The 24,451-nt window shown below is 41.1% G+C and overlaps 2 protein-coding genes across 5 annotated transcripts in view; one reads left to right on the forward strand and one right to left on the reverse strand.

Moving 5' to 3' along the window:
* APPL1 (adaptor protein, phosphotyrosine interacting with PH domain and leucine zipper 1) overlaps nt 1-2,264 on the forward strand; it is a 53,306-nt gene extending 51,042 nt beyond the window's left edge. Inside the window, exon 23 of the mRNA XM_030570510.1 lies at nt 1,082-2,264. The gene's annotated coding sequence lies outside the window, so the exon portion shown is untranslated. The remainder of the gene's footprint in view (nt 1-1,081) is intronic.
* Nucleotides 1-24,451, reverse strand: part of ASB14 (ankyrin repeat and SOCS box containing 14) — a 41,734-nt gene that overhangs the window by 11,665 nt on the left and 5,618 nt on the right. For 2 of the 4 annotated variants that reach the window (XM_030570515.1, XM_030570514.1), the window contains exons 2-10: nt 21,916-22,017; nt 21,423-21,667; nt 20,469-20,524; nt 19,581-19,712; nt 19,322-19,480; nt 17,051-17,296; nt 14,072-14,243; nt 12,007-12,550; nt 4,824-4,977 (exon numbers count right to left, since the gene is read on the reverse strand). In XM_030570515.1, the coding sequence (XP_030426375.1) occupies nt 4,824-4,977; nt 12,007-12,550; nt 14,072-14,243; nt 17,051-17,296; nt 19,322-19,480; nt 19,581-19,712; nt 20,469-20,524; nt 21,423-21,550 (1,591 nt within the window). In that variant the 5' untranslated portion in view covers nt 21,551-21,667; nt 21,916-22,017. Of the gene's footprint in view, nt 1-1,562; nt 3,701-4,823; nt 4,978-12,006; nt 12,551-14,071; nt 14,244-17,050; nt 17,297-19,321; nt 19,481-19,580; nt 19,713-20,468; nt 20,525-21,422; nt 21,668-21,915; nt 22,018-23,054; nt 23,087-24,451 lie in introns of those variants that run through there. The other 2 variants (XM_030570512.1, XM_030570511.1) reach the window with 2 other exon arrangements.

The following is a 24,451-nucleotide window of genomic DNA, read 5'->3' on the forward strand; positions in this document are numbered from 1 at the left end:
TTAATAATCTTTTTGTTGCTAAATTGTATCCTCATAGTTGTCACCACTTAACTAAAAAATAAGTGGTTAATATGCTTGTTGAATGGTGTAGACTTAAATTTTATTCAGGTGTATATCCAGTTTTATTCATCCAAGAGGTAAATCCTGATGCTCACATGTTTCAGGATAACCTAGGTATTGTTACATACATTCTTCATGTATGTAAGGATGGGCATGTGTGTATATCCCCCTCATAGCCCTGAAAAGTTTTTCTTTTGACACTGCCATTCTAATCAAGTTTAAAAGGTCCATGGTGGTGTCCCTTCAGGAACTGAATGCAGTCGGTTAAGAAACTCATTTGCATATGTAGTCTATTACATTATTTCTGGAGTCTGGAATAGAAAAATCAGATGACACATTGTCAGTAATCATGATGCTGGCATTGACTCCCATATTTTTAATGGTAGGAATTAGCTGATTTTTTCCTTTTCTGAAATCTAGTCAATTGTGCTCAATTACATGAGTGTAAATTCAGAGTAATTCTAGAGATAATTAGAATCTTCAGTGGATTTACTCTGGATATAAACCCTCTGTGTGTATTTATTTTTATAAATTAGAATTGACAGTTGCACTGGGTTTAAGAAGAAGGTAGGGTTGTTTAATTAGTGGTTAATAATCTCATCTCAAACATAAACAAAACATCTCTCATGACCTGCAGGTAGTCTATTTTTCACTTTTGCATAATTTGAAGAGTTGCAGATAGATTTAAGGAGTGAGTTTGTTTTGTTTTAATGACTCTGCATCTCACAATACATGCTGTATTCCAACACCCCCTCCCCTCCCCTCTCCCCCACTCCCGGAAAAAAAATCTGAAGCATTTGTTGTAAGTGAGAATAAAAAATCTGTAATGTTTCTTTAATCACAACTCCTACAAGTTAATTCTTTCATAATTCACACACAAACAAAAAGACAGTTGTTGCCTGCATCTTACTCAGCTTTTTTAAGAGAGAACTTTTTCATGTTTTTAAGTGAATTCAGGAAAGACACATTGTCCACTGTAATAACCGACCCTTCGTCTTTCCTCCCTTGCTCTCTTTCACAGAATCTCTCGTTTACTAGAACCCCCAAAGTTTCTTTACAGGCAATAAGGTAATTTTTTTGTGCTTACGGTGATGTATAATTTGGCATGAAAATATTGTCACTATGCCATTGTGCCTGCATTGGTGTACCATAATGTTTATATGCAAACCTAGGATTTTGTAAAATATAGTCAAGTGATTTTATAATGTAGTGGATTAGTCAAAATCTTACCATAATATACTGGATTGGTCCTGTTCTAGTGATGTATAAGTAATTTTTCAATGTTTTTAAGAGTCTTATAAAATTTTCCCTGAATATTTGTATTAAAGCAATCATCATCTTAAATGGTTATGCCTAATATCAGTTTGATAGATGGTTTAAACTCAGAAATATAGATATTAAATATGTTAGCCAGGGCTTCAGTTAATTTGAGTTCACTAATAAAAAGTTGGCTTTGTACAATAATCTTTATTTGCATTAGACTTACTTTAAAAAATCTAGTCTTTTTTCTAATGCTTGCTTCCTAAAAAAAAAAATTAGCACATTACTAATATGGTTTTGTTCTTTTTCCACTAAATACACAATTTCAGAAATAGCTAAAGCCCTATGTTGTCAAAACGTATTTTGATTCTGTCAGTAATTCAGGAATGTTACCCAGATATATTCAGTGAAAGACTTTATTGTATGTAATAAAAACAAAATGGAGGGGAGTTATTCTGATTTATTCTTGGAACTGTCAAAGACTGAACAGTAAAGGAAAACATTCTTGTTACATTAGTTGACTATTTTAATGCATATCTTGTTTGTTTTGTCTCATGCGTGCATAGCACTTTCTAAAAAACTGTGGTTGTTAATGAACAGAATTGATGGGTACAGAAGTTTTACCAGCACAACCTGATAGTGTCAGACCCATTAATACAGCTACTAATGCATATTTCCCACCTGCTTATTAGTTTTGTTCAGTACTTGAGTAGGCACCCTGTAAGAAGCAATGAGTCATAAGATACTAATCCAATCTGTATTTTATAAAGTTTATAGATTTTTGAGGGGGAAATGGACTTTTGAATTATGTATGTAAGTTTTTCTTTTGACACTGCCATTCTAATCAAGTTTAAGTGAAGTGATACAGATGCATGTATAAATAAAAAATCTATACTTACCTGAATATAAACTTGATTATGAAAAAATAAATACTATTAATGCCTGTCATGTTTATTGAACTGCTTATTTTTATGTATCTGTTTCTTCTGCAGTATTTTGCACACTTGAAACTGTTCTTAGCTTTGAGAAATGTAAGGGTTTGTAAATGTTTAGCTATGTACTGCATGTATTGTAGTGCAAATTCATAATTAATACATAAGTATATACAAAGCATTATTCAGGGCATAGTGGCATTGCCTTTTGCTCCCATGCAGCAGTGACTGATCTTATGACAGTATCCAAGAGTGTGCCCTTTTGAAATGTTCAAGTCCCATTAGGGAAAGTCTCCATTTTATCACCCACGGGGTTTAATCATAATTCACAGTTTACATCTTCCAAGTTCTGCGTTGACATTGGATGGTACTCAAATGCCACACATGCGAAATTCAACCAATACTCTTTAAACTCCTCCCCAAAATATGGCAATAGATGGGAAATTGAGGGAGCTGGTCCCAAAATATACTCCAAAGATCTGTGGATACCCTTATAACTTTTAAGAGGAAAAAATAAGATTGCTCTAGGTCATGTTATACGTAGACCAGCACTTAATTACTATGGTGATAGGACACTTAAATTCCAAGAATGAGATGTGGATCTACCCTATCTAACAGGAAAGCAGATAACCTAATAAAAAAGCAAACGCTGAATGTTTCACTACATACTAGCGCTCTGTTTATAACAAGAATTCTATGGCCATTAACCCCATTTCACTGCATAAAATTGGGGACTGGCTAATTGGATGAAATAAACCTTAATAAGTCAAAAGCTTGTCAAACAACTTCATCTTCCTTCGGGCTCTTCCTGGGTAGGAGCAGAGGGGAAAGCCCCTGCCTCTCCCTGATTCTAGTCAGAAACTGAAATACCCCAATGTAGGTGGTTAGGACAAGCAGAAGCAGGATGTATAAGTGTAACAAGAGTTGCATCCCAAAGAAGTTGGGGGAAGAATTTGAACTCCTGGTTACAATCTGACCCACGTATCTTGAAGGACACGTCCCATTCCATATGTTGTTTGAAAATGCTGTCCTAGATAACTTTAAAATATTATTACCATTAGCTGGATGCTTTTTCTGCTATGAGGGCTACATGTTGGGTTTCCAATACTTATTCTGTACTCTACTTTTTTTATTTGTATCCAGAAATTTTTTCAGCAAAGTGATTTGTTGGTTTTTAGAAGCTAAATTTGCAGTAGAGCTAAAGAATTGCAAGCTGTACAGTCTTTGTCCACTTGCACACTCTCCAAAACATAGGCCTATGCAGCTGGGTTAGTGGGTTCCTATCCAGTTTCCTTGTCCATAAAGATCATATTCTTTGTACAGTATATATTGTTTCAAACGAGTGGGCAGTGGAAGGAATGTCATGAAGACAGGACAACGCAGACGCAAATGACCCATGCATTTCCGAATCTTCAGACGACAAAGATGTTTCAAAGAACGTGGATTTGCTTTAAAAAAAAAAAAAAAAAAAAAGAGACTGTCTGTTACTAATCAAACAAGAAACAGCTTCACTTTTGCATAATAGCCTCAAGCAACATTTGAGAAACTTTGGTCCAGATTTTGATTCCTTAACACTTGTAGTATGTTAATTCTGCACACACATTAAAATCACAGGTGCTTCCTAGAAGTAAGCAACTACCCAACATGTGTGAGGGTTTCAAGATCTGGCCTTTTGTAAGTGATCACCAAATACATCAGAGTAACATTTGAAAGTGTAATCAACTGAGGCATTAGCCTAGTTTTCGTGAATCTAAGCTTGAAACATAAATTAACTGAAGTTTGAAGAAAAAATTTGGCAGAGGGTAATTTAGGCCTCAAGCATAAAAGGGTTGTCTGTTGCCTCATTAAGGCAAAGAGGCAGGCGAGTAATAAAAAGGCTACAATGAGTGGTTAGGGTGTTTTAACTTTTGCACAGTCATCATCCTTGCCCCTTTATTTTTTTTAACTGCACGTGCAGTTACTAGGAGGGGAAATGATAGAGCCAGACGAACTAACAGCTCTATGTGACTAGAGTAAAATAATCTAATGGGAAAGCAACAGCCAATTTATATACTATATTAAGTGATACTTTATATAAAGACCTGAGTTTAGTGCAGCAGTGATAATGTAGGGAAAAACTTTTAGTGCTGAGCAACATAAAACGAAGTTTAAATATATATTTCTGTGGACTCAATGTGCATGCATTCATTTAAGTTACAGGAGATATATCTTACTGCTGCTTTGTAATTAGGGAACTCCCGAATCACCCAACATGATACACATTCTTACAGATTTGACTTAGTAACATTTTTATTGCAAACACTTCCAAGACCTACTGTATTTGGAAATTTTACTTCAGTCTGAAATTTAATTGATTTTTGTTATAAGGATAGGCAGGACAAGGCAATGCTGGCTCAGATTCTCCAAGATAAGTAGGTGCCTAACTCCCATTGAATCAATAAAAGTTAGGCACCTAAATCCCTTTGAGGATCTAATCCAATGATGCCAAGATGATATAGCAAATAAGTAAGCCAAAAAGTGGTGTCATCTAGAGTTTTGAAATATGCAAAATTCTAAACATCTGACACTTACTCAAAATGGAATTGATTTCTGGCCACAGTGTCTGTTCCTTGAGAACTGCTTTCAGCTTACAGCAGATGCTAACATGATCAACATAATCGAGCATCACTCGCACTACTTTCCCAGCTACGTGTTTCAGCCATAACAGCGTTATCACTTCACAGAACTAAGAGAGGAAAAACCAGCATATTTAAGAGAATAGCATTCAACATTTCTGTGACTCATTTCCCCTTTTCAAATTCCTCTGCAGGACATAATTAAATTCCCAAAGAAAAGCCAGGAGTGGAGGAGTGCTGTATCGCTCAGAGGTTGGACTGGCTGTAATAAGCTTCACATAAGTCTTCCAACAGAATGTGAAAAACTGATGGTTAGTCGCTGTCAGTCTCACCTAGCTTAAAGCCATTGTGAAAGTTACATGGAAGTGAACATTCAACCAGCAGCTTTAAAATGTGCACATCAGTGCATTCATTTGTTACAATACAACAAGGAAAAGGGTTTAGAACCACATATACGCTTGTGATAACTGTGCACCCACACTTGTAGGTGTGAGATGTTACATTTGCGTTATACTGGAAGTATAAAGGTGAACTGTGAAGCAAGAAAAAAAAATTTGTTTTAGTCCTTTACAATTCATACAGATTGCCTCAAATGTGTGGTTTTTTTAACCTGAATATCAAAAACTGCCAGTTCACGGTTTGTTCTCTTTGCTAGAGGCCTTCTTTGGCATGAGTGTTGCAAGGCCTGAATTGTAATGTCACATAAGGCAGTTGCCTGTGCTGCAGGTCTTCCTCCATCCTAAATCATAACATGTTTGGACAGAGGAGGAGTTATTGGATGAGTGGCAGCTCAGGCTACAGCTTTGTGGCATTCCATTTCAAATGATATCATTGTTTTTTCTAAAGTCTTCCAGCAAAGAAAGCCCTAATAATTCTAGTATAAAACAAACTATAAATAAGCAGTACAGGGCAAAAAGAAAACTTGTACAGTTACTAGAATTCTTCTAGCTGTATGGTCCCTATCTGTATGCCATCCTGGGTATGCATGCGCTCCATGTGCCTGAAACCAAAAGATTCTTGCCAGAAGTGTCTGTTGATCCATTCCTGTATCCCCCTCCTCTTTGTCCTCAGAAATGAGAGCATATGGAGTGGTGCAGACTGACTGCCTCTCCACTTGCCTTTTTACTACAAACGGCCCTAACATAAGGAGCTACAGCAGAGGGGAAGGAGGCCAGGTAGTGGAATATACATAAAAACTATACATCTTTAACTCAAAAAACTGTGAATAAATAACCTCTCTTTTTTCTCCAAGTGCTGACCCCTATATGTATTCCATGTATGTGTATGTGAATATACAGTCCCTATGTGTATTCCACTGTGGGTGACTCACAAGCAGTATTAATTGAGGAGGAGAATGCAAGGACCCTTGCTTACCACCAATTGGAGGACTGCCCTATTGAAGGATCCATCAGTGGTAGCAGTTTGCATCCTGGCATAATGAGCTCCTGAAGGAGTGAACAGTGTCTCACAGAATTGCAAGAGGCGGCCTTCTCAAAGTGAAGTTACCAATACAGACTGGACACTAGTTGATTAGGCCATCACACTTTGTGGGGGAGGAATTGCAATCAACTTATAATAAAGCAGTATGCAGGCCAAAATCCATTTGGAAAGTCTCTGAGAAGAGGTTGCTTCCCCTCTCATACATTTCCTAAAGGATATACACAGCCTAGGTCAGTGTTTTTCAAAGTTCAGGTCATGACCCAGCATTGTGTTGCCTTGCTCAGGACCCTGCGACCCTAGCAGCTCTGATCAACACCCTCGATGGGCTACTGCCTATGAAAGCAGTGAGCAGCGGGTCTAGCTTCTAGGCAGGGGGGCCACAGGGCTCCGTGTGCTGCCCCCACTCACCGGCTCTGCTCTTCCATTGGCCAGGAACCAATGGTGGGGAGGCGATGTCTGTGGGTGAGAGCCGTATGGAGCCACTTGCATGCCTCTACCTAGGAGCTGGACCTGCTGCTGGCTGCTTCTGGGGCGCAGCACAGTCCCCAGTGCCAGGACAGATGGGAAACCTGTCTCTGCACCCCGGCTGCACTGCTGACCAGGAGCCGCCAAAGGTAAGTCTGTGCCCCACTCCCCTGCCTCAGCCCTGAGCCCCCTCCACACCCTGAACCCCTCTTTCCTGGCCCCAACCCACAGCCATCATCCCTGCACCCCAACCCTCTGCCCCAACCCTGAGCCCCTCCCACACTTCATCCCCAGCTCCATTGGGTCGCAGGCATCAACAATTTTCTCCAACTGGGTCCCCAGAAAAAAAGTTTGAAAACCACTGCCCTAGGTGATCTCCTAAAGGATTTAGTCCTTTGCAGGTAGAATGCCAAAGCTTGATGGACAGCCAGAGAATCAAATTTTCCATCCTCACTGGTGGCATTTGGTTAGGGGACGAAAATGAGCAACTGAGCAATCTGCTTTAGATGAAATGCCGAGATTACTTTGGGGGTGAATTTTGGGCATAATCTCAGGGCAGATCAGCCATAAGGGCCCCCTATTTACCTTCTTTTCTAGATGAGACGATGGCAACTAGAAAGGCAACCATTGATAGGTGGACTAAGGAGAATGAAGATAAGTGTTCAAACAGAGCCTAATAGGGCTACACTTAGGACTACCATACTGAGATAGCTTCATTCTTGGAAGACAGGTTCTGACGATCTTTTAGAACGTCTACTGTAACAAGATGGGTGAAAGGTGCGCTGACATCTGCCAAGTGCACCTGCAGGGAGTGAAGATATAATCCTGACGTTTTTAAGGAGAGAAGATAGTCCAAAATGGCAGGGATTATCATCTTGATAACTCTCCGGGGTTATCAGGCAGCATTGGCACCAGATGGAAAATATTTCCCACTTTGCTATGTAGCACTTCCCTGTGGAATCCGAAGGATGGATTGTACTGCCTCCAAACATGCCTTTTCTAGGTTTGTCATCCATTCAAATACCAGGCTATTAGGTGCAGGGATGCTGGCTTGGGATGTTTGAGCTTGTCTCTGTCCTGGGTCTACAGGTCCAGGAAGACTTGAATACAGATGGGCATGCTGGCATTTGGAGAAAGCTGGCAAGGCCGAATTGTCTTGGCCACTTGGGAGAAAGCAATATTACCAAAGCTCCCTCTTACTTGATATTCCTCAGAACTCAAGGTAAGAAGTGAAGGCATACGTCAGTGAGCCCAAACACTGAACTAGAAATATGTCCCCACTGGAGCAGTAGGTCAGACATTTCCTGTTTTTCTCAGATGCAAAGAGGTTCCAAGATAAGGAACCCCACTGCTGAAATATGTTCTATACTACCAACTCATGTAGCTCCCATTCATAATCCCTAGAGAAATGCCTGCTGAGACTGTCTGCTAACATGCTGCATACCCTTGGAAGGTGCACTGCTGAGAGGTTGATCTCGTGGCAGATACACCTGTTCTACAGATTGACTGTTTCTATGCAAAGCGTAGTGAACCTTGCTCCCCCTTGTCGATGTAGTACTCTGTTGTCAAGTGTGACTTGGATATGCAAAGTCTGAATGAAGGGTAGGAAATAGTGGCAGGCCTCATGAACTGACTGTAGACATGAGGTAGGTATGCTTCAGCACTGATAAAGTCCAGGGTCGCCCCAATAAAGTCTATAGTCTGTGAGGTGGGAATTAAAATGGATGTTTCTATTTTTACTTGAAGCCCCAATTAGTGTAGGAGACTGAGGAGAGATATGGTTGCCATCTGTACCACTTGATGAGAGTAACCAATCATTGACATAGGGGAACACTGATGAGTCCTGGTGGCAGAGGTGGGCTGCCACTACCAATAGCCTCTTTGCAAATACCCTTGGCACTGTTGTGAGGCCAAAGGGGAGCAGCACTCTGTATTGGTAGTAGTCCGGGCCCATGGTGAATCTCAGGATCTCCTGTGCACAGAGCGATGTCTATGTATAAATAAGCATCTTTTGAATCAAGATGTGTGAATTAAATCAAGCCAATTGCCCTTTTTTGGTGAAGGAACTATGGAGGCAGCATAAATATCTATCCTGAACCTCCCATGATAGATGAAAATGTTCAGCAGTTTGATACCCAGAATAGGTCTCAAGCCTCCTCTCTTCTTGGGAATGAATTGAATAAAATTCTTTCCCCTTGTGCTGGAGAAGAACTGGTTCTATGGGCCTTATTATGTTCCAGTTTGCAGATTGTACTGGTGAGTGACTCTGTTTCATGCATGCCCTGGACCAATGGTGTAGGGATCTCCCTTGTCAGAATCAGTTCCAAAACAGTCAGGGATTCTGAGTCCACCATGTAGATGTACTGCCCCTGAGCACATTGCTATCTGTCCCCTGACGCAAAAGAGTGGACGGGACGTCTTTCTTTCCATGGCACCAGTGGTATCAGTCTCATTGCAGTCTTTGGTTCTGGCAACTCCTTCTCACAGTACATCAGTAACATCACTGAACAAGGCATCCACTGTTTTTCCCTAGTCAAGTGCCAGGGATGGTCCTGCTCTTACAGTTAGCATCTGTTTCGGGGTGTTTTTGCCCTTCAGAGCCAGGGGAATGGTAGCGTGCTTCTTGTGAGCACCTCAGATTTCCATACTGAGGCACAGAATCTCACCCAACTTGGAAGGTGTCAGAGAAGAGGCCTTCACATTTCTCAGCAAGTGTTTACTACCCTCTTCACATCCCTCTTTGGAAGAGTCCTTTAATTTACTCCTATCAGTCCTAAAGCCAGAGACCACCATACTTAGAAGGCACTTCTTAGTTTCTCTGCCCAAAGTACAAGGGGGTCTGACAGGCCAGGATCAGACTGGGGCCTCATAGCATGATCCATTAGGAATCTTCAAAGTCTATATTCACGAGCTTGACAGGTTTGGCTATGAAAGGATCAGCAAACTCTGTACTTCAAAGGGATGTGGGCTTCCCTGAGGCAGTAGAGACACTTGAGATGGTCATCACTGACTGGAAAGGCCTGAGGGCAAGATGCAGTTTTTGAATCTTGGGATCCTGAGCATACTATGTAGGAAGGAGTGGTTTGAATAGGGAAAAGACTCCCTAAACCAGTAAGGGCTTGTCTACACAGACACACTCAGGAAAGATCATCTGAATTAACTAAAAGTGTGAATTACAGTTGGACTAAATTGCATTAAACCCCTATATAGAAACTCCCATTGAGAATTCAAGTGGCCTTAATTTGTTTTAGCTTAATTCACTTCCAAAGTGAATTTGGGACTTGTTTACATGAGCAATTTGTTCATAACAAATGGGGGTTTGAATCTATCCTGCATTAGTTTGCTGCAGACTAAGAGTATGTCTTCACTACCAACGTTAAAGTGCTGCTGCAGCAGTGCTTTAATGTGGCTGTGTAGTTGCTCTCCCAGCGCTGTAAAAAAAAACACAACCCACCTGCCCAAGGGGAGTAGCTGCCCGTGCTGGGAACACAACTCCCAGCGCTGGTGCACTTTCTACTCTGCCACTTAACAGCACTGAAACTAGCATCGTTCAGGGGTGTGTTTTTTCACACCCTTGAGCGAGAAAGTTTCAGCGCTGTAAAATCGCAGTGTAGGTAAGGCCTAACTGTTCATGTGGACCTTGCTGATGTGCATTAACAGTCTGCCAGTTCACTTTAATCTAGGCCTCTTTGAAATCGACTAGATTAAAGCAAGCTAGTAAACTGTTAATGAGCATCAGCAGAATCTACATGGACAGTTAGTCTGCAGCAGGCTACTATGGGGTAGAGCAGGGGAAGGCAACCTATGGCACGGGTGCCGAATGCGGCACGTGAGCTAGTTTTCAGTGGCATTCACGGTGCCTGGATCCTGGCCACCAGTCCAGGGGACTCTGCATTTTAATTTAATTCTAAAGGAAGCTTCTTAAACATTTTAAAAGCCTTATTTACTTAAATACAACAACAGTTTAGTTATATATTATAGACCTATAGAAAGAGACCTTCTAAAAATGTTAAAATGTATTACTGGTATACGAAACCTTAAAACAGAGTGAATAACTGAAGATTCAGCACACCGCTTCTAAAAGGTTGCCGACCCCTGGGGTAGAGTCACACCTCAGGTTTGCCACAAACTAAATGTTCATTGTAGAAAAACCCAAAGCTAAAATGAAATAAGGTCACTTTAATTTTGAGTGAGAATCTCCACACAGGGGCAGCAAAGAATCCTGTGGCACCTTATAGACTAACAGACGTTTTGGAGCATGAGCTTTCGTGGGTGAATTCACCCACGAAAGCTCATGCTCCAAAACGTCTGTTAGTCTATAAGGTGCCACAGGATTCTTTGCTGCTTTTACAGATCCAGACTAACACGGCTACCCTCTGATACTCCACACAGGGGTTTAGTGCAGTTTAATAAACCCACTTTTAATTCATACCTTTAGTTCATTCAGATTAACTTTTGAAGTGTCCTTGTGGTAGACAATTCCTAAAACTACACTAAGTATAAAAACTAATACCTATTTGCAGATCATTATAACTAGAAGCAGAAGAGTGCTAACTAATGCTACAGCTAGCGAAAGAGTTCTGCCTCAGGCCATGGGCTGCAGGAATCAACTGGAAAGGCAGTCCATCCGCAACATCCCCTTAGGCCCTTTGTTTGGAGCATGAGAAGAAGGGTGTAGACACAGACAACACTGCTAGCAAGAATCTTCTGGCCTCAGGCACCTGGAGCATGTGTACAGCCCCAGTGGAATATACACAGAGACCATTACTCAAAGAAGAATATATTTTCTTTGCAATTCATGTTTAAAATAGACTTTTCTGCATACCTTTCTTTTTAATCTGCATATTGGATCATCAGGTGTGAACTATATTCTTGTCTGCTCTATACTGTCAGTTCCTGGATAAAACCTGTTTTTATGGTAGCCAGACCAGCATTCACTTATACAGTTCACATAATTCACATTGTCTGGACTTTGATCCTTTGAAACTATTTTATTGTAATAATTTGTTATCATAAACAAGGTTTCACATTCAAATTTACCACCGCAACTTGTCTTCAGAACTCTGTCTACTACTTCCTTTATACATAAAGTCTGTATAGTACTTTAATCCCAAACATGCTATATTAGCAAACTATATTTCATTACAATACATCAGTAACAAGTACATTTATTTAATGTGAAGAAGAATAGTGGCAGCAAAACAGTGACATAAAATTCCTAGGGAAGTACTTACCATGTTGTCTTTGATAACAGAAGGAGTCCATCCTTCAAAGGCATATGGGGAACGAATGTCGTCTCCATGAAGACAATCAAAGCAGCGGTACACATCGTACCCATAATTCAGCAACATTCTTAACATGATTTCATCTGTTAGAGAGTACTGCAGAGCTGAGGGAAAATGCGTCGTATTCACTCTGCAGAAGTAATTTACATTGGCCCCATGCTGAAGCAGTAGATTGATTAGCTCATAGTTGCCCATTCTCAAGGCTAGCTGGAGGCACTTAATGGGGTCTTGATTTGGCAGGGCTCCAGCATCCAGAAGCAGCTGAGTTGAGCAAACATCCCCATTTGAGACAGCAAAATATAAAGCTGATTTCCTCTGATCATCGTAGCCTTTGCAAACCCTCTCATGCAACATGAAATTGGCATCAAACCCAGATTTGAGGAGAAACTCGAGGCACTGAGGATGTGCTCCTGCTGCTGCTGAGTGAACTGGACTTATCCCACTCTCCTTAATGGCAGCATAATCCGTAACTGAAACTAGCTGCTTTAAAGCTCTAGAGAAAGAAAAAAGAACGAATATAGATCTATATATTCTCTAGTACCAACCTTTGAACTTCTCTGTGCTGCAGTCTTTGTTACACGTATCTTAGCTGGGTTACAGAATTGTGTTCTGCTTTGCTTACAGTGTTGTTCATTTACTACCGAATGAGTACCCTGGCATACTACACAACTGCATGGCCTTAACCTCTGATAATTACGTGATAACCCGCTATCAAGCCTACAGATTTCCAAACTACTGGACTAAGCATCAGATATTATGTCTTTCCCTTTTGTCTTTTGGGAACATTCCATTTCCCATTTTTTAGCTAATAACATCATGACCCCTTAGAGAAGAAATTCCCCATCCCATCAGTTTGGAGAAGACTGTAGAGAGCACTCACTCTTCTGTAACCTACAGAAAGTGGGAGAGCCCGTTTTGTTGACCACAATGCAGTGTTACTAGTAGCTAAAAGCTGTGGCTTGGGATCTAAGACATCAAGTTCTATTCCTGACTTGGGCACTGAATAGTTGTATGACTGTAAGAACCCAACACTTCCAGTGCTTCTGTTTCTCAATCTGTAAAATGAAGGTGATCCTTATTCCACAGGTATGTGTGACAGTTTAATGTGTTTAAAGCACCAAGTGCAATTGTTTTTAAAACTGGTCCTGCTCTCTGCGGGTATATCAGGAGAGGATGTGGAACAGATCTGGCCTAACTCACCTGACCATCCAGTTAGAGCACAATATGAGCAGGGACAGAGTAGCAGATCTCACACTTTGACAAGATGTAAGATTCCCCTAGGCAGTAGAGGTAACTCGCCTGCAGATTGCTAACTGGGAAGACAGGAGGCCAGAGAAGGCAAGGCTTGAAGCCTGAGACCTTGGGCATAAGTGCCCTGAACACTGGAGGAATAAAAATGGTAGGGGTGGGAACCTGATCTCTATCAACTAACTATAACTTAAGAATCTACTAACTAACCAGTAAAACCCAATACAACTATTTACAGAGAATGGATTGATGAAGCTAGAAGGCTGTGGACATAAGAGGGCTCCGCTCCAGAGTGTGAGCAGTAGGAAAGGAACTGGAGTGGTGGTTGTTTCTGTGTCACTCCTTATGCCCTCAGTTCACAGCACAAGGTGGCTCAGGTGCAGACCAAATGGACATTGAGATTGAAGAATTGCCAATCATGCTGCACAGAGCACATGTGCACCACAGTAACTATGCATAGGGACCAGCAGTCAAAGAACAATACAGTTTTTTATGAAGGAAGCAGGAGGAGATGTAAGGGGTTAAATGTTTCCCCCAAAACAAAGCGAGTGGAGAGCCTGTCTGGACTGTCCTGACACATTCAGGCACTGAAGACTCATGCTTATAAGGCAAAAGGAGACACCCCCCCCCTCGCCTCCCCAACACACACACAAAAGCAGTGTATTTAACTGTTTTTTTTGTATACACTTTAAATGTACGTATTTTGCAGAACCTATTCGTCATTACTCATTCTTATTTTTCCAATATTTATTTCATTTCAACTCACAGAAAGTGTCCTCTGTATGCAGCTCTGTGGATAGGCAGGTGACCTGTGTGTTTTGGCACATTGGCATCAGCTCCATATTCTAGTAAAAGAGAGAGTGAATCTGGATTTCCTCCTCCAACAGCTTCAAATAATATGGAAGCACAATCAGCTGCCTGTGAAAGGACATCAGCACCTAGGGGAAGAAGGAACAAGGGTTTTCATAGCAGCTTCTGTAAATATTCAGTAACAATTAGTATCTCTAACTCCCAAATTGCCTCAGAACTGTGATTTCTACTCTTCATGAAACATAAATGTTAGAGCAATAGCCAGTGTTTTCGCTCACTGTAAATCCTTTGAGGTAGTCCTTGACTTCCTACATGTTTGTACATTGCCTAGTGCAGTAAGGCCCCAATCTCTTTGGGCATTATTGTAGTATAAATCTTCATAATAATGAAACGCCATAATAAGAAGATTGCATTGCATGTTATTCTGTTGCATGAGTAGTTGTTTTTTGGACTAAATACAGTGCAATTAATTCAGCAGAGAACAAATATATGTAAGGTAAATTTAAAATGTACAAAGTAATAGAACAGAGACCTGAAAAGGAGTGAGATACATTTCATTACAACAGAAAGACATGGAGGCTATAAACTGAAAAAGGCTCAGTTACCAAATATTATTTTTTGAATATATTGCCTCTGCCAGGGGCTGAGGAACTTGAGGGAGGGGGGATTGCCACTGGAATGGAAATATTGGGGAGGGAGACTTATGTAGGCTTCCACTCGCCCTCCCCCACTGTGTCTTGTAAGAGTGAGAGTGGGACCTGGCTCGCATAGGGATCAGGGGCAGTGGCAAGACCAAGATCCAGAGGAAAAGCTGGAGTGACTGTTGCAGTGCAGGAGATCAGGCCTGCTACTGGGGAGCCGGTAGGAACAGCTCTTCTCTCCGCACCTTCCAGCCACTGCAGGTCCCAGCAGAGGCACCCGGCCCAGGGCCACATGTGCCAGGGTGGGCTGGGAGACAGGGCACCAGCACATAGGCCGGGACAGAGAGGGTGTTCAGTGCACAGGGCATCAGGAACTGCAAAGATGCCTTTTACAGTTTGGAACTGATCCCTCACCCCTCTGCCCTCATCAATGAGTCTCAGTAGGTCCCCTTGCTCCCCCTCATTCACAGAGAGCTTCTGCTGGCCTCTTCCCCCCACAACTCCCTGCCTCTGCAGATCCACACTGTGATCATGTATGCCCTGTCACATGCTGATGGAATCCATTTCAAGGCAATTTGAGTGTGGGGGACTGCATGCATCCCCCTTTATTACAGAACGAAGGGGGAAAAAATCCTCCACTCCAAAGTGTCTCACTCCCTTCCAGAAATGGCTTGTCTACATGAGTAAATACTATTTTATTTAAGCATGATTGGAAATGCTTTCATTAGCTAACACAAAGCTGACCACAACTTTGTGGTCGGTGTATACTAGGGAACGGTGAACGGTGGCCAGTGGCAGCTGCAATTGGCAGAACCTGCAGATGCTGCAGGTAAACAAACCGTTCCGGCCCGCCAGCGGATTTTCCTGATGGGCTGGGTGCCAAAGGTTGCCGATCCCTGGTATATACAAACACAAATCATATATCAGTGAGTAATGGTTAAACCTCTGTCGTAGTGGTTCAGTGTAAATACTACAACATATAACATATTCTCAAGTAGACAAAGCCAGAGACAGGCTTTTACAGTGTAGATCTGCAGAAATAACATTATGAAGGAGAAACAAAAGTTACTGTCTTAACAACAAAATCTTGGTGTTTAAAGTGACAAGGTGGGTGAAATAATATCTTTTATTGGACCAATTTCTGTTGGTGAGCGAGATAAGCTGTTGAGCTTACACAGAACTCTTCTTCAGGTCTGGGAAAGGTAGTCAGAGTGCTACAGCTAAATACAAGATGGAACAGATTGTTTAGTATAAATATTGCCAGGGACCATTCAAAGTGAAGTGGCCATTAACATGACATTTACTTTTTTTTTCATGGCAAACTTAATTGCAATCAAGAGGAAAAGGAAATGCAATTATCTTCTCTTCCCCCATCTTCAATTTAATAGTGTCTAGGCCTCAGTACAGGATGAAGTGTTAGCTGAAGACTGAAAACTCATAATGAACATGCTCTCTGTAACTGTAAAGAAAAGGCAGGTAGATTTAGCCTACAGTACTCTTTGGGAAGGGATATATTTAAAAAATTCCATTGTGCTGTGTTTATGCATTTATGTTGCTTGGTCACAAAACTCTTTTAGTTGGAGGTATCCCTTTAGTAACAAATGTTATCTGTGCTATGTGTAAAAGGCATGTCATATGAGGATTAGTTTAATAATATTCTAACCACAAAACTTTTGAAAGACTTTAAATGATTTGAAAAGATAATGCAGTATGGACATCTTAGAAAAATATTGAAATTTAGTAGATTATGTAATGATACCAACAATTCTTAACTGCGGTGCTTGTCCTGTATTTTCTAAGAGTTAAGTTCTTCAGGTGATTAAAGATGTACTGTAGTGAGCAAACAAAAACAGGATACCGTGCAGAAAAAGTCATTCCTATGTGCTAACGTGAATATACAAAGTGACTGATGTAATTCACTCTAAAACACTCTACATAAAACCATCAATTTATATACTAGGTTGTATATATTAATACCTGTCCACTATGTTAGTAGTAAGAATGTCACAAGGCTTCCATTTCCATTCAAAACCTTATTTTGGTATGGTAATATTGTACTAACAGGGGAGCTAGCTATTCTACTTTGCCACCACATAGACAATTATTCATGCCCTCAATGGGAGGGGGATTAATTTACTCACATTTTGAAATAATGAATTTTCTGCTAACACACATGGCTATGCAATTTCAACCCCTTGTCTAGTCTAAAGAATAAGAACTCTGTAGGATCTTTCTGACAATCACCAGTTATATCAACATAACAAACTGTTAAAAAATTGTATATAAATTCTCACCTTTTCGCAGTAAAATTTCCATAATTTCTGTATGCCCAATCTGTGCAGCCAGCGCAAGGGGAGTGAGCCCATATGCACTGCGGGGATCAGGATCTGCTCCAGAGCAAAGCAGAAGGTTCAAGATATCTTTCCTGCCTAGTCTGGCTGCTTCATGTAAAGCTGTCCTCTTATTGACACCCTGCAAGTTTACATTTGCTCCAAACCTTATCAGCAGGGAGGCAATTTCATATAAATCATGTTTAATTGCTGTAAGACAATAGGTGAAACATCAGCTATTTAAAACATTATTTAACACTATTATATACACTATTGTTTCTGTTGTGCAACTGCCCAGGAGAGCCTCTACTCTGCTTTCAGCTGTTCTGTTTATACACAGAGATAGCTAAGAAAGAGAATTAATAGATGGGGAATATTTCCCTCTATCTCTGTGATCTTCTATACCATTAAAACTCAGAGCAGTGTTATACAAAAGAGAGAGATTAGTGCCCCACAGGTGCCTACAGCACTTTTACCAAATGATGCAGTATCTGATATGTTACATTCTCCAAATACTACAGGTTAAACAGCAGAGAACATGTAACCCAGGGGGCTCATTAGAGAGGTGTTCACCTTCTCAGCCAAGCATGCAACTGACTTTCTAGTGTAGTTGGCTTTGAAAGCAAGTTCCCTGTCTCTATGGTTTTTCTCGTTCCTTGGCCCTTGTGCAGGAAAACAACCACTCCAACAATGTGAATTTCTGAGCACATTTAAGAAATTCATAGCACCCTTCTAAGGTTAAGACAGCAGGGCATAGGTGCTGGCAGTAGGGGTGCTGGGGTGCCGCACCCCCTGGCTTGAAGTAGTTTCCATTGTATACAGGGTTTACAGTTTGGTTCAATGGCTCTTGGGATCACCACTATAGAAACTGTTCCAGCACTCCTGCAGCAGGGTCCTTGCTCGTTCGTGGTAGCTAGGATTGAGTCAGAAGAAGGCAACATGAATCCTTTTTGAGGGGAGGACCTGTCTTGTTCCACCTAGACCGCTGAACTCTTGCCATGTAGAGTGCCTCGGGAAGAGGAGGCTCATCTAAACCTCCTTGCTTTTGAGGGAGTCTTTGAGAAAGAAATTCTCAACTTTTTGTTTTCCCTTTTTAAAATTTTACCTCTATCAACCCCTTTATGGGGGGTAAGAAGCAGTTGCAGGGTCTGCTTTGCATGTGAGAGCTTGGCAGCCTGGGCAATCCCCAGCACTGGAGATCCTGCAGAAGTTAGCTTTGTTGTGATTCTGCAAGGGACAGCTCATTGCACATTAGAGCAAGAGTCCACAACACCCCATATGCTGGTGTGGACCTAGAAATTCCCATAGGACTTTGTAGCCTACTGCATTTTTTAAACTTTTTACTTAGCTGGCAAAGATATTGACTTTCAACCAACTGGAGACTGAAATAACTTGGGAAGTATCTTCTAATAGATACTTCCTCTCTGCTGGTATCAGGGCTATTTGGTGATGTCAGGTGATTTTCTGCAAATCAGGGACTTGCTGGCTACTAGAGCTCAGTTATTTCAGTCTCCAGTTGGTGGAGAGTCAATATCTTTGCCAGCTAAGTTAAAAGTATCATTGTTCATCATTAGCAGAAGTCAGGTGGTTAATCTCCAAAGTTATGAGATACTTTCAGACCTCCAAAGGGGTAAAAATCTTTCAAAAACAGACTCTCTCACAATACATTGGTGCTTCATTTTCCAATCCTGGCCAGCCCCAGGAAGCGCAGAAGCAAGCACAAATGAGGGATTCTGAAAAAAAGTTAACTAAACTTTCTTTGAACTTGGGAAAAAAAGGCATGGTTCAAGTTTTGAGGGAAAGATTGTGCAGATTCTTATTTTATCTGAACTGATTCACCATCCATAATATGGCGTTTAGTTACGGCTCATCTACACTACAATCATATCTGTCTGAGGAAATTTGTTTAATAATATAGGCAGGTCCTCAACTGGATTTCTGGTCTTTTGTGGGTGTTAGTCCTTAGAATAGATTGGGATTTAGTTAAAGCATTGATACCAACTGGAAAGAACAGTAAATGACAAAGTGTTCTTCTGTCTTTCTCATGGCCAATGGAAATATATAAAATTCTGGAAACTGAAAGTTTTACAGACGTTACAGTCAACAAGATACAAAACAAATTTTTGCAAGATACAAAACAAATTTTTCATGCAATGAAAGATACAAGACAAATTTTTCATGCAATGAAAGACATGAATAGAATTTCCCCCCCACCATAAAAATTATTTGATTTACCTATAACTAAAGAAGAATCTCCTTCTTCATTCTTAACATTAGGATTGCAGCCATTGAGCAGGAGAACATGAACATTGTCTAAGAAACCTTTGTCTACTGCTACAAAGAGAGGAGTTTCCCCTTTCAGACTGGTCTGCTCCCACACAATGGGGTCTGAAGCTGAAAAATACCCAGGAGAACAGCACAAATTGGGAATGGAACTAATCAACAAAACTGACTTAGTAAAACTTTCAAATGAGGAGCACAGAATGCTCTTTACCCTTCAGAGTTATTTCTAGGATGTTCTTGTTTAATTGTGCTGCAGCTTCATGCAAAGGAAGCCAGCCTCGCTGATCAGCTTCCTTAAAAGCTGAACAGTGCCTCATCAACTTCAGCAAGACTGCTTCTTGGCCTGCAGAATCAGAATCATATTACGCTACTTAGCATAAAACAGAAATTTCAAGAAAATTGAAATCTTGACTCCACTTACATCAAGGAATATTTTGAGTATTACCAACCCCATTACTACAGCCAGAACTGGCTACTTTGCTTCTCAAAACAATTTTCTATCAAAGTTTGATTTAAATGAATGTAGAGCTAATGATAGTCATTTATTGGGCTCATCTTCTCTAGAGGAATCCTCCAAAAGCATTTCAGAAGGTGCATATATCAGCTCATTATATGCTCATAATCCATGCTTAATTAGGCTGCCTGTGCTACAATAATACAAACAGTAACTAAATAGTATAAACATTTGAAATTCAGCTGCCTCTGATATCGAACATGACAGCTACTGAACAGCTCAAAGGAACTCTACGCAAGAGTTTGCAACATGAAGTTAATACTTGTCCAACTGAAACTATATATGAATTTTCAGCTATGCAGAATAAAATTAAGCTAGAATTTGAGTAACATACAAAAGCTACTTTTACTACCTCTACTCTTGCTAAAAATGCCACAGAATCTTTTACTGATCATAAGTGGTCTGGTCTTCAATTTTGCATCTCATCTGAAAGATGGAATCTCCAGTAACATAGTGCCCAAAACAACATTCTGGGTGTTCAGTTCTTAGAAAGTGAGGGGAAGAATGCAACCTACTCAGTCCTTAACAGAACTTCCTACACCAATTACATTAGAATAGAGTGATGATTTGTGTATTTGTACTTAACTGCCCGTATTGCTGTGATTATCTTTCCATGTTCTGTGCTCATAACAAACTGGAATCTGCACAAACAGAACAAAATAATTATGATTTATATCAGTTAAAGGAAAAATATGCATGCTATTAAAGTAAATAAATAAGTAAATCCTGTAACTATCTGCTGCTTAATAACAGACCAGAATCATTTTGATTTGTTTTGTAAATAGCAGATATTCACACAATTTACTTATTTATTTTACTTACTTATTTTCTATTATTTGCTGTTTCCCAGTTTGCACTAGTTACCTATTGCGATTCAACGAAACACATTCACTTTGAAAAGGAAGCTGAATTTCACATTCTCTTGACCACAGTTCCTAATCTTTGTAACAAGACCCAATGATGAAGGATTAGCATATAATTAGAACTGAAGTTTTAATATAGAAAAATGGTTTGTACATCATGTTATAGCTGCACAGAATATGGGGATTTTTCTTTGTTAGAGCCTGCACCAGTATAAACCATAACTCTTAGCTCATATATAATGATTTGCAAAGAGTACAATATAAATACATTCTTCAATTTTAGTTTACATGGATTCACACCTCTTTCCCTCCCAATAGTTATTTGGAAGTTCCAGGTTTGTACAAGCACAAAAGGATAAGATTTGTGAACTTTAGTCACCCTTTTGATGAATGTGGTATAAATGTGCACTGAAACCCCCAAACAAGTAAGTTTCAAGTGCTCTAAAATTTTACTTGGGAAAATTTCAAACAACTCGCCTCTATTATGTGTACATATAAAAGGAGAGGCAGCCTACATATGAACCTCAGTAACATTAAGCAAGCAGTCTACAATGGCAAGCATTATGGTGCAGGGTTACATATAAAAATACTAACATAAATAGACTATTACATAATAATAGCTTGTAACACAGCTCCCAGTTACGCTGCCAGAACATACTCCACAGCAAAGTATTACCTATCACTCTCTGCAGTATCTGTAACTGTCTCACTTGTATGGATATGCTGCAAGCTCTGCTGAATAACATTCTGGGTGGGGATGTTATCATCAAAGTCTTCATCATTCACATATTTAGAATTAGACATTTTATATCTGTATAACTTGGATCACAAGCAGCGAGGAAAAAAAAGTTCTATATAGGAGGCAGTTTTTTAAATCTTCAGGTTAATTGTGGATTTCCAGAAACACAGAGGACTTAGGTACTGAAAGAAATACAAAGAATTGTTACTAATCAGGAATCAATCCTTCCACCTTGATTCCCCCCCCCCCCCCCCGTACCTTGTTTTAGACACTGCAAAGACAGTCAACAGTTCTCTTCAGATTAGGAAATATGTTCCAGTACATTGCTTTGTCAAGAGTTCTTTCCCCCCTCTTACAGAGCAAGCATGTAGAACAGCTAGTGTTATGGCACCACCTACCAGAAAGCAAAAAAAGAGGAGAGGTTACTCACCAGGTGCAGTAACTGGATTGCTTCAAGATGTGCCCCCTTAAGGGTGCAGCACTTCAACTGCACAGGCACATGTGCATCTGAAGCGGCACATCCATAAGAACACTATTAAAAGAAGAACAAAAAAACCTAATTAATACTTGGTATAAATGGCCCCTCACTTCAGTCATTTTTTCTCTTCACTTTAGTGGCACCATAATGCTAGGTACTCCAGAGCAGTGCTCTACAAACCTTTTAGATCATGCACCCCCTATCAGTAAAAAAAATTTTGAGCACGCACCCCCTGCCGCGCCGAAGCAAGAAAACAAACAAAAAAACTCCACCACTTTGGAGATCACTGGATGTACACTAAGCCCTGGTCTGTGCTACAAGTTTAGGTCAAATTTAGTGCACAGCAAGCAAGCGGAGAAACTGTTTTCCCCAACAGCCAGGAACTGTTTTTCACTCTGGATCTAGTACTCTCCCAACCCACCGAAGGTGGGCTCCTGGACCTAGAAGGCGGCGAAGGGACCTCTGGTGAGTGTACCTTTGTAAATATAATACATGGTTTAAAAGCAAGCGTGCTTAATGATTAATTTGCCCTGAAGACTTAGGATGCATTTGCAGTCAGTACAGCTGCTGGAAAAGTCTTAGAATTAGACATTTTATATCTGTGTAACTTGGATCACAAGCAGCGAGGAAAAAAAAGTTCTATATAGGAGGCAGTTTTTTAAATCTTCAGGTTAATTGTGGATTTCCAGAAACACAGAGGACTTAGGTACTGAAAGAAATACGAAGAATTGTTACTAATCAGGAATCAATCCTTCCATCTTGGGGATATGGGGATGGAGCGGAAATCCTCCAGGGATATCTCAGTGAAGCTCTCCTGAATGTACTCCCAAAGCCTGCTAGCCACATGGTGGGGGGAGGGGTGAAGCAATCATCCCAGAGAATTGGGTGTGTGTGTGTGTGTGGGAGGGGAGGGGGGTTAGGTGGGTTTGTGCCTCATGTTAATCCAAAAACTGCAGCCCCTCCTTTTAAATGGCCAACCCATTTTAAATGGCCAACTCAATGGGTACTTGGTATGTGAAATGAGGGCGCTGCTATTTGAAACCATTCCCACACGTTATGAAGGTTAAAGAAGCCAAAAGACTGTGGCTTACCATGGCTGCCTGCAAGCCGAATTCTGTTGCCTGCTGGCCCTGTGTGTGTGATCTCTCACACCAAACTGGCAGGCCCTCAATATAAGAGGCAAAATGCGACCTTGTAAAGAAAGCACACGTGCTATGTAATGTTAACATCTTGGTTCACAGTGAAAGAGTCTACCCATTGTTCTCTAAAATGTCTTTTTAAAGACTACTCTCCCTTTTTTTCCCTCCCACAGCTGCAAATGTTTCAACACTCTCCGTATCATCTCCGTCCCAGAGACTAGCGAAGATTAGAAGGTGGAAAAAAAAGCACTCGTGATGAAATGTTCAATGAGCTCATGCAGTCCTCCCTCACTGAAAGAGCCCAGCAGAATGCATGGAGCAGACAATGTCAGAGTGCAGGAAAGCACAAAATGAATGCGAGGACAGGAGGGACATGCAAGAGAAGAGGTGGCGGGAGCAAGAGGAGAGGTGGCAGGATCAAGATGATAGGTGGTGCTGGCGTGATGAGAGGAGGCAGGAAGCAATGCTTAGGCTACTGGATGATCAAACTGGTATGCTTCAGGGTATGGCTGAGGTGCAGGAAAGACAGAAAAAGCACAGACCACCGCTGCAGTCCTTGTGTAACCAACTACCCTCCTCCCCAAGTTCCATAGCCTCCTCACTCAGATGACCAAAAACATGGTGGGGGGGCCTCCGGTCACCCAACCACTCCACCCCAGAGGACTACCCAAGCAACAGAAAGCTGGCATTCAATACATAAGTTCTGAAGTTCAGTGTGGCCTTGTCCTTTCCTCCTCCCCTCCTCCCCTCCTCCCCCACCCCAACCATTGCTTCCCTCCTCCCCCACCCCTCCCGAGCTACCTTTGCAGTTATCCCCCCATTTGTGTGACAAATTAATTAAGAATGCATTAATTTGAAACAACAATGACTTTATTGCCTCTGCAAGTGGTGATCAAAGGGTGGGGGAGGGCGTTTGGCTTACAGGGAAGTAGAGTGAACCAAGGGGGCGGGTCTTCATCAAGGAGCAACAAACAGAACTTTCACACGATAGCCTGGCCAGTCATGAAACTGGTTTTCAAAGCTTCTCTGATGCACAGCGCACCCTGCTGTGCTCTTCTAACCGCCCTGGTGTCTGACTGCGCGCAATCAGCGGCCAAGCGATTTGTTTCAACCTCCCACCCTGCCATAAACATTTCCTCCTTACTCTCACAGATATTGTGGAACACGCAGAAAACAGTAATAACGATGGGAATATTGGTTTCTCTGAGGTCTAACCAAGTCAGTAAACTGTGCCAGCACACTTTTAAACTTCCAAATGCACGTTCTACCACCATTCTGCACTTTCTCAGCCTATAGCTGAACAGCTCCTGACTATTGTCCAGGGTGCCTGTTTATGGCTTCATGAGCAA

This window comes from Gopherus evgoodei, chromosome 7, assembly GCF_007399415.2.
Source record: "Gopherus evgoodei ecotype Sinaloan lineage chromosome 7, rGopEvg1_v1.p, whole genome shotgun sequence".
Classification (NCBI taxonomy): domain Eukaryota; kingdom Metazoa; phylum Chordata; order Testudines; family Testudinidae; genus Gopherus; species Gopherus evgoodei.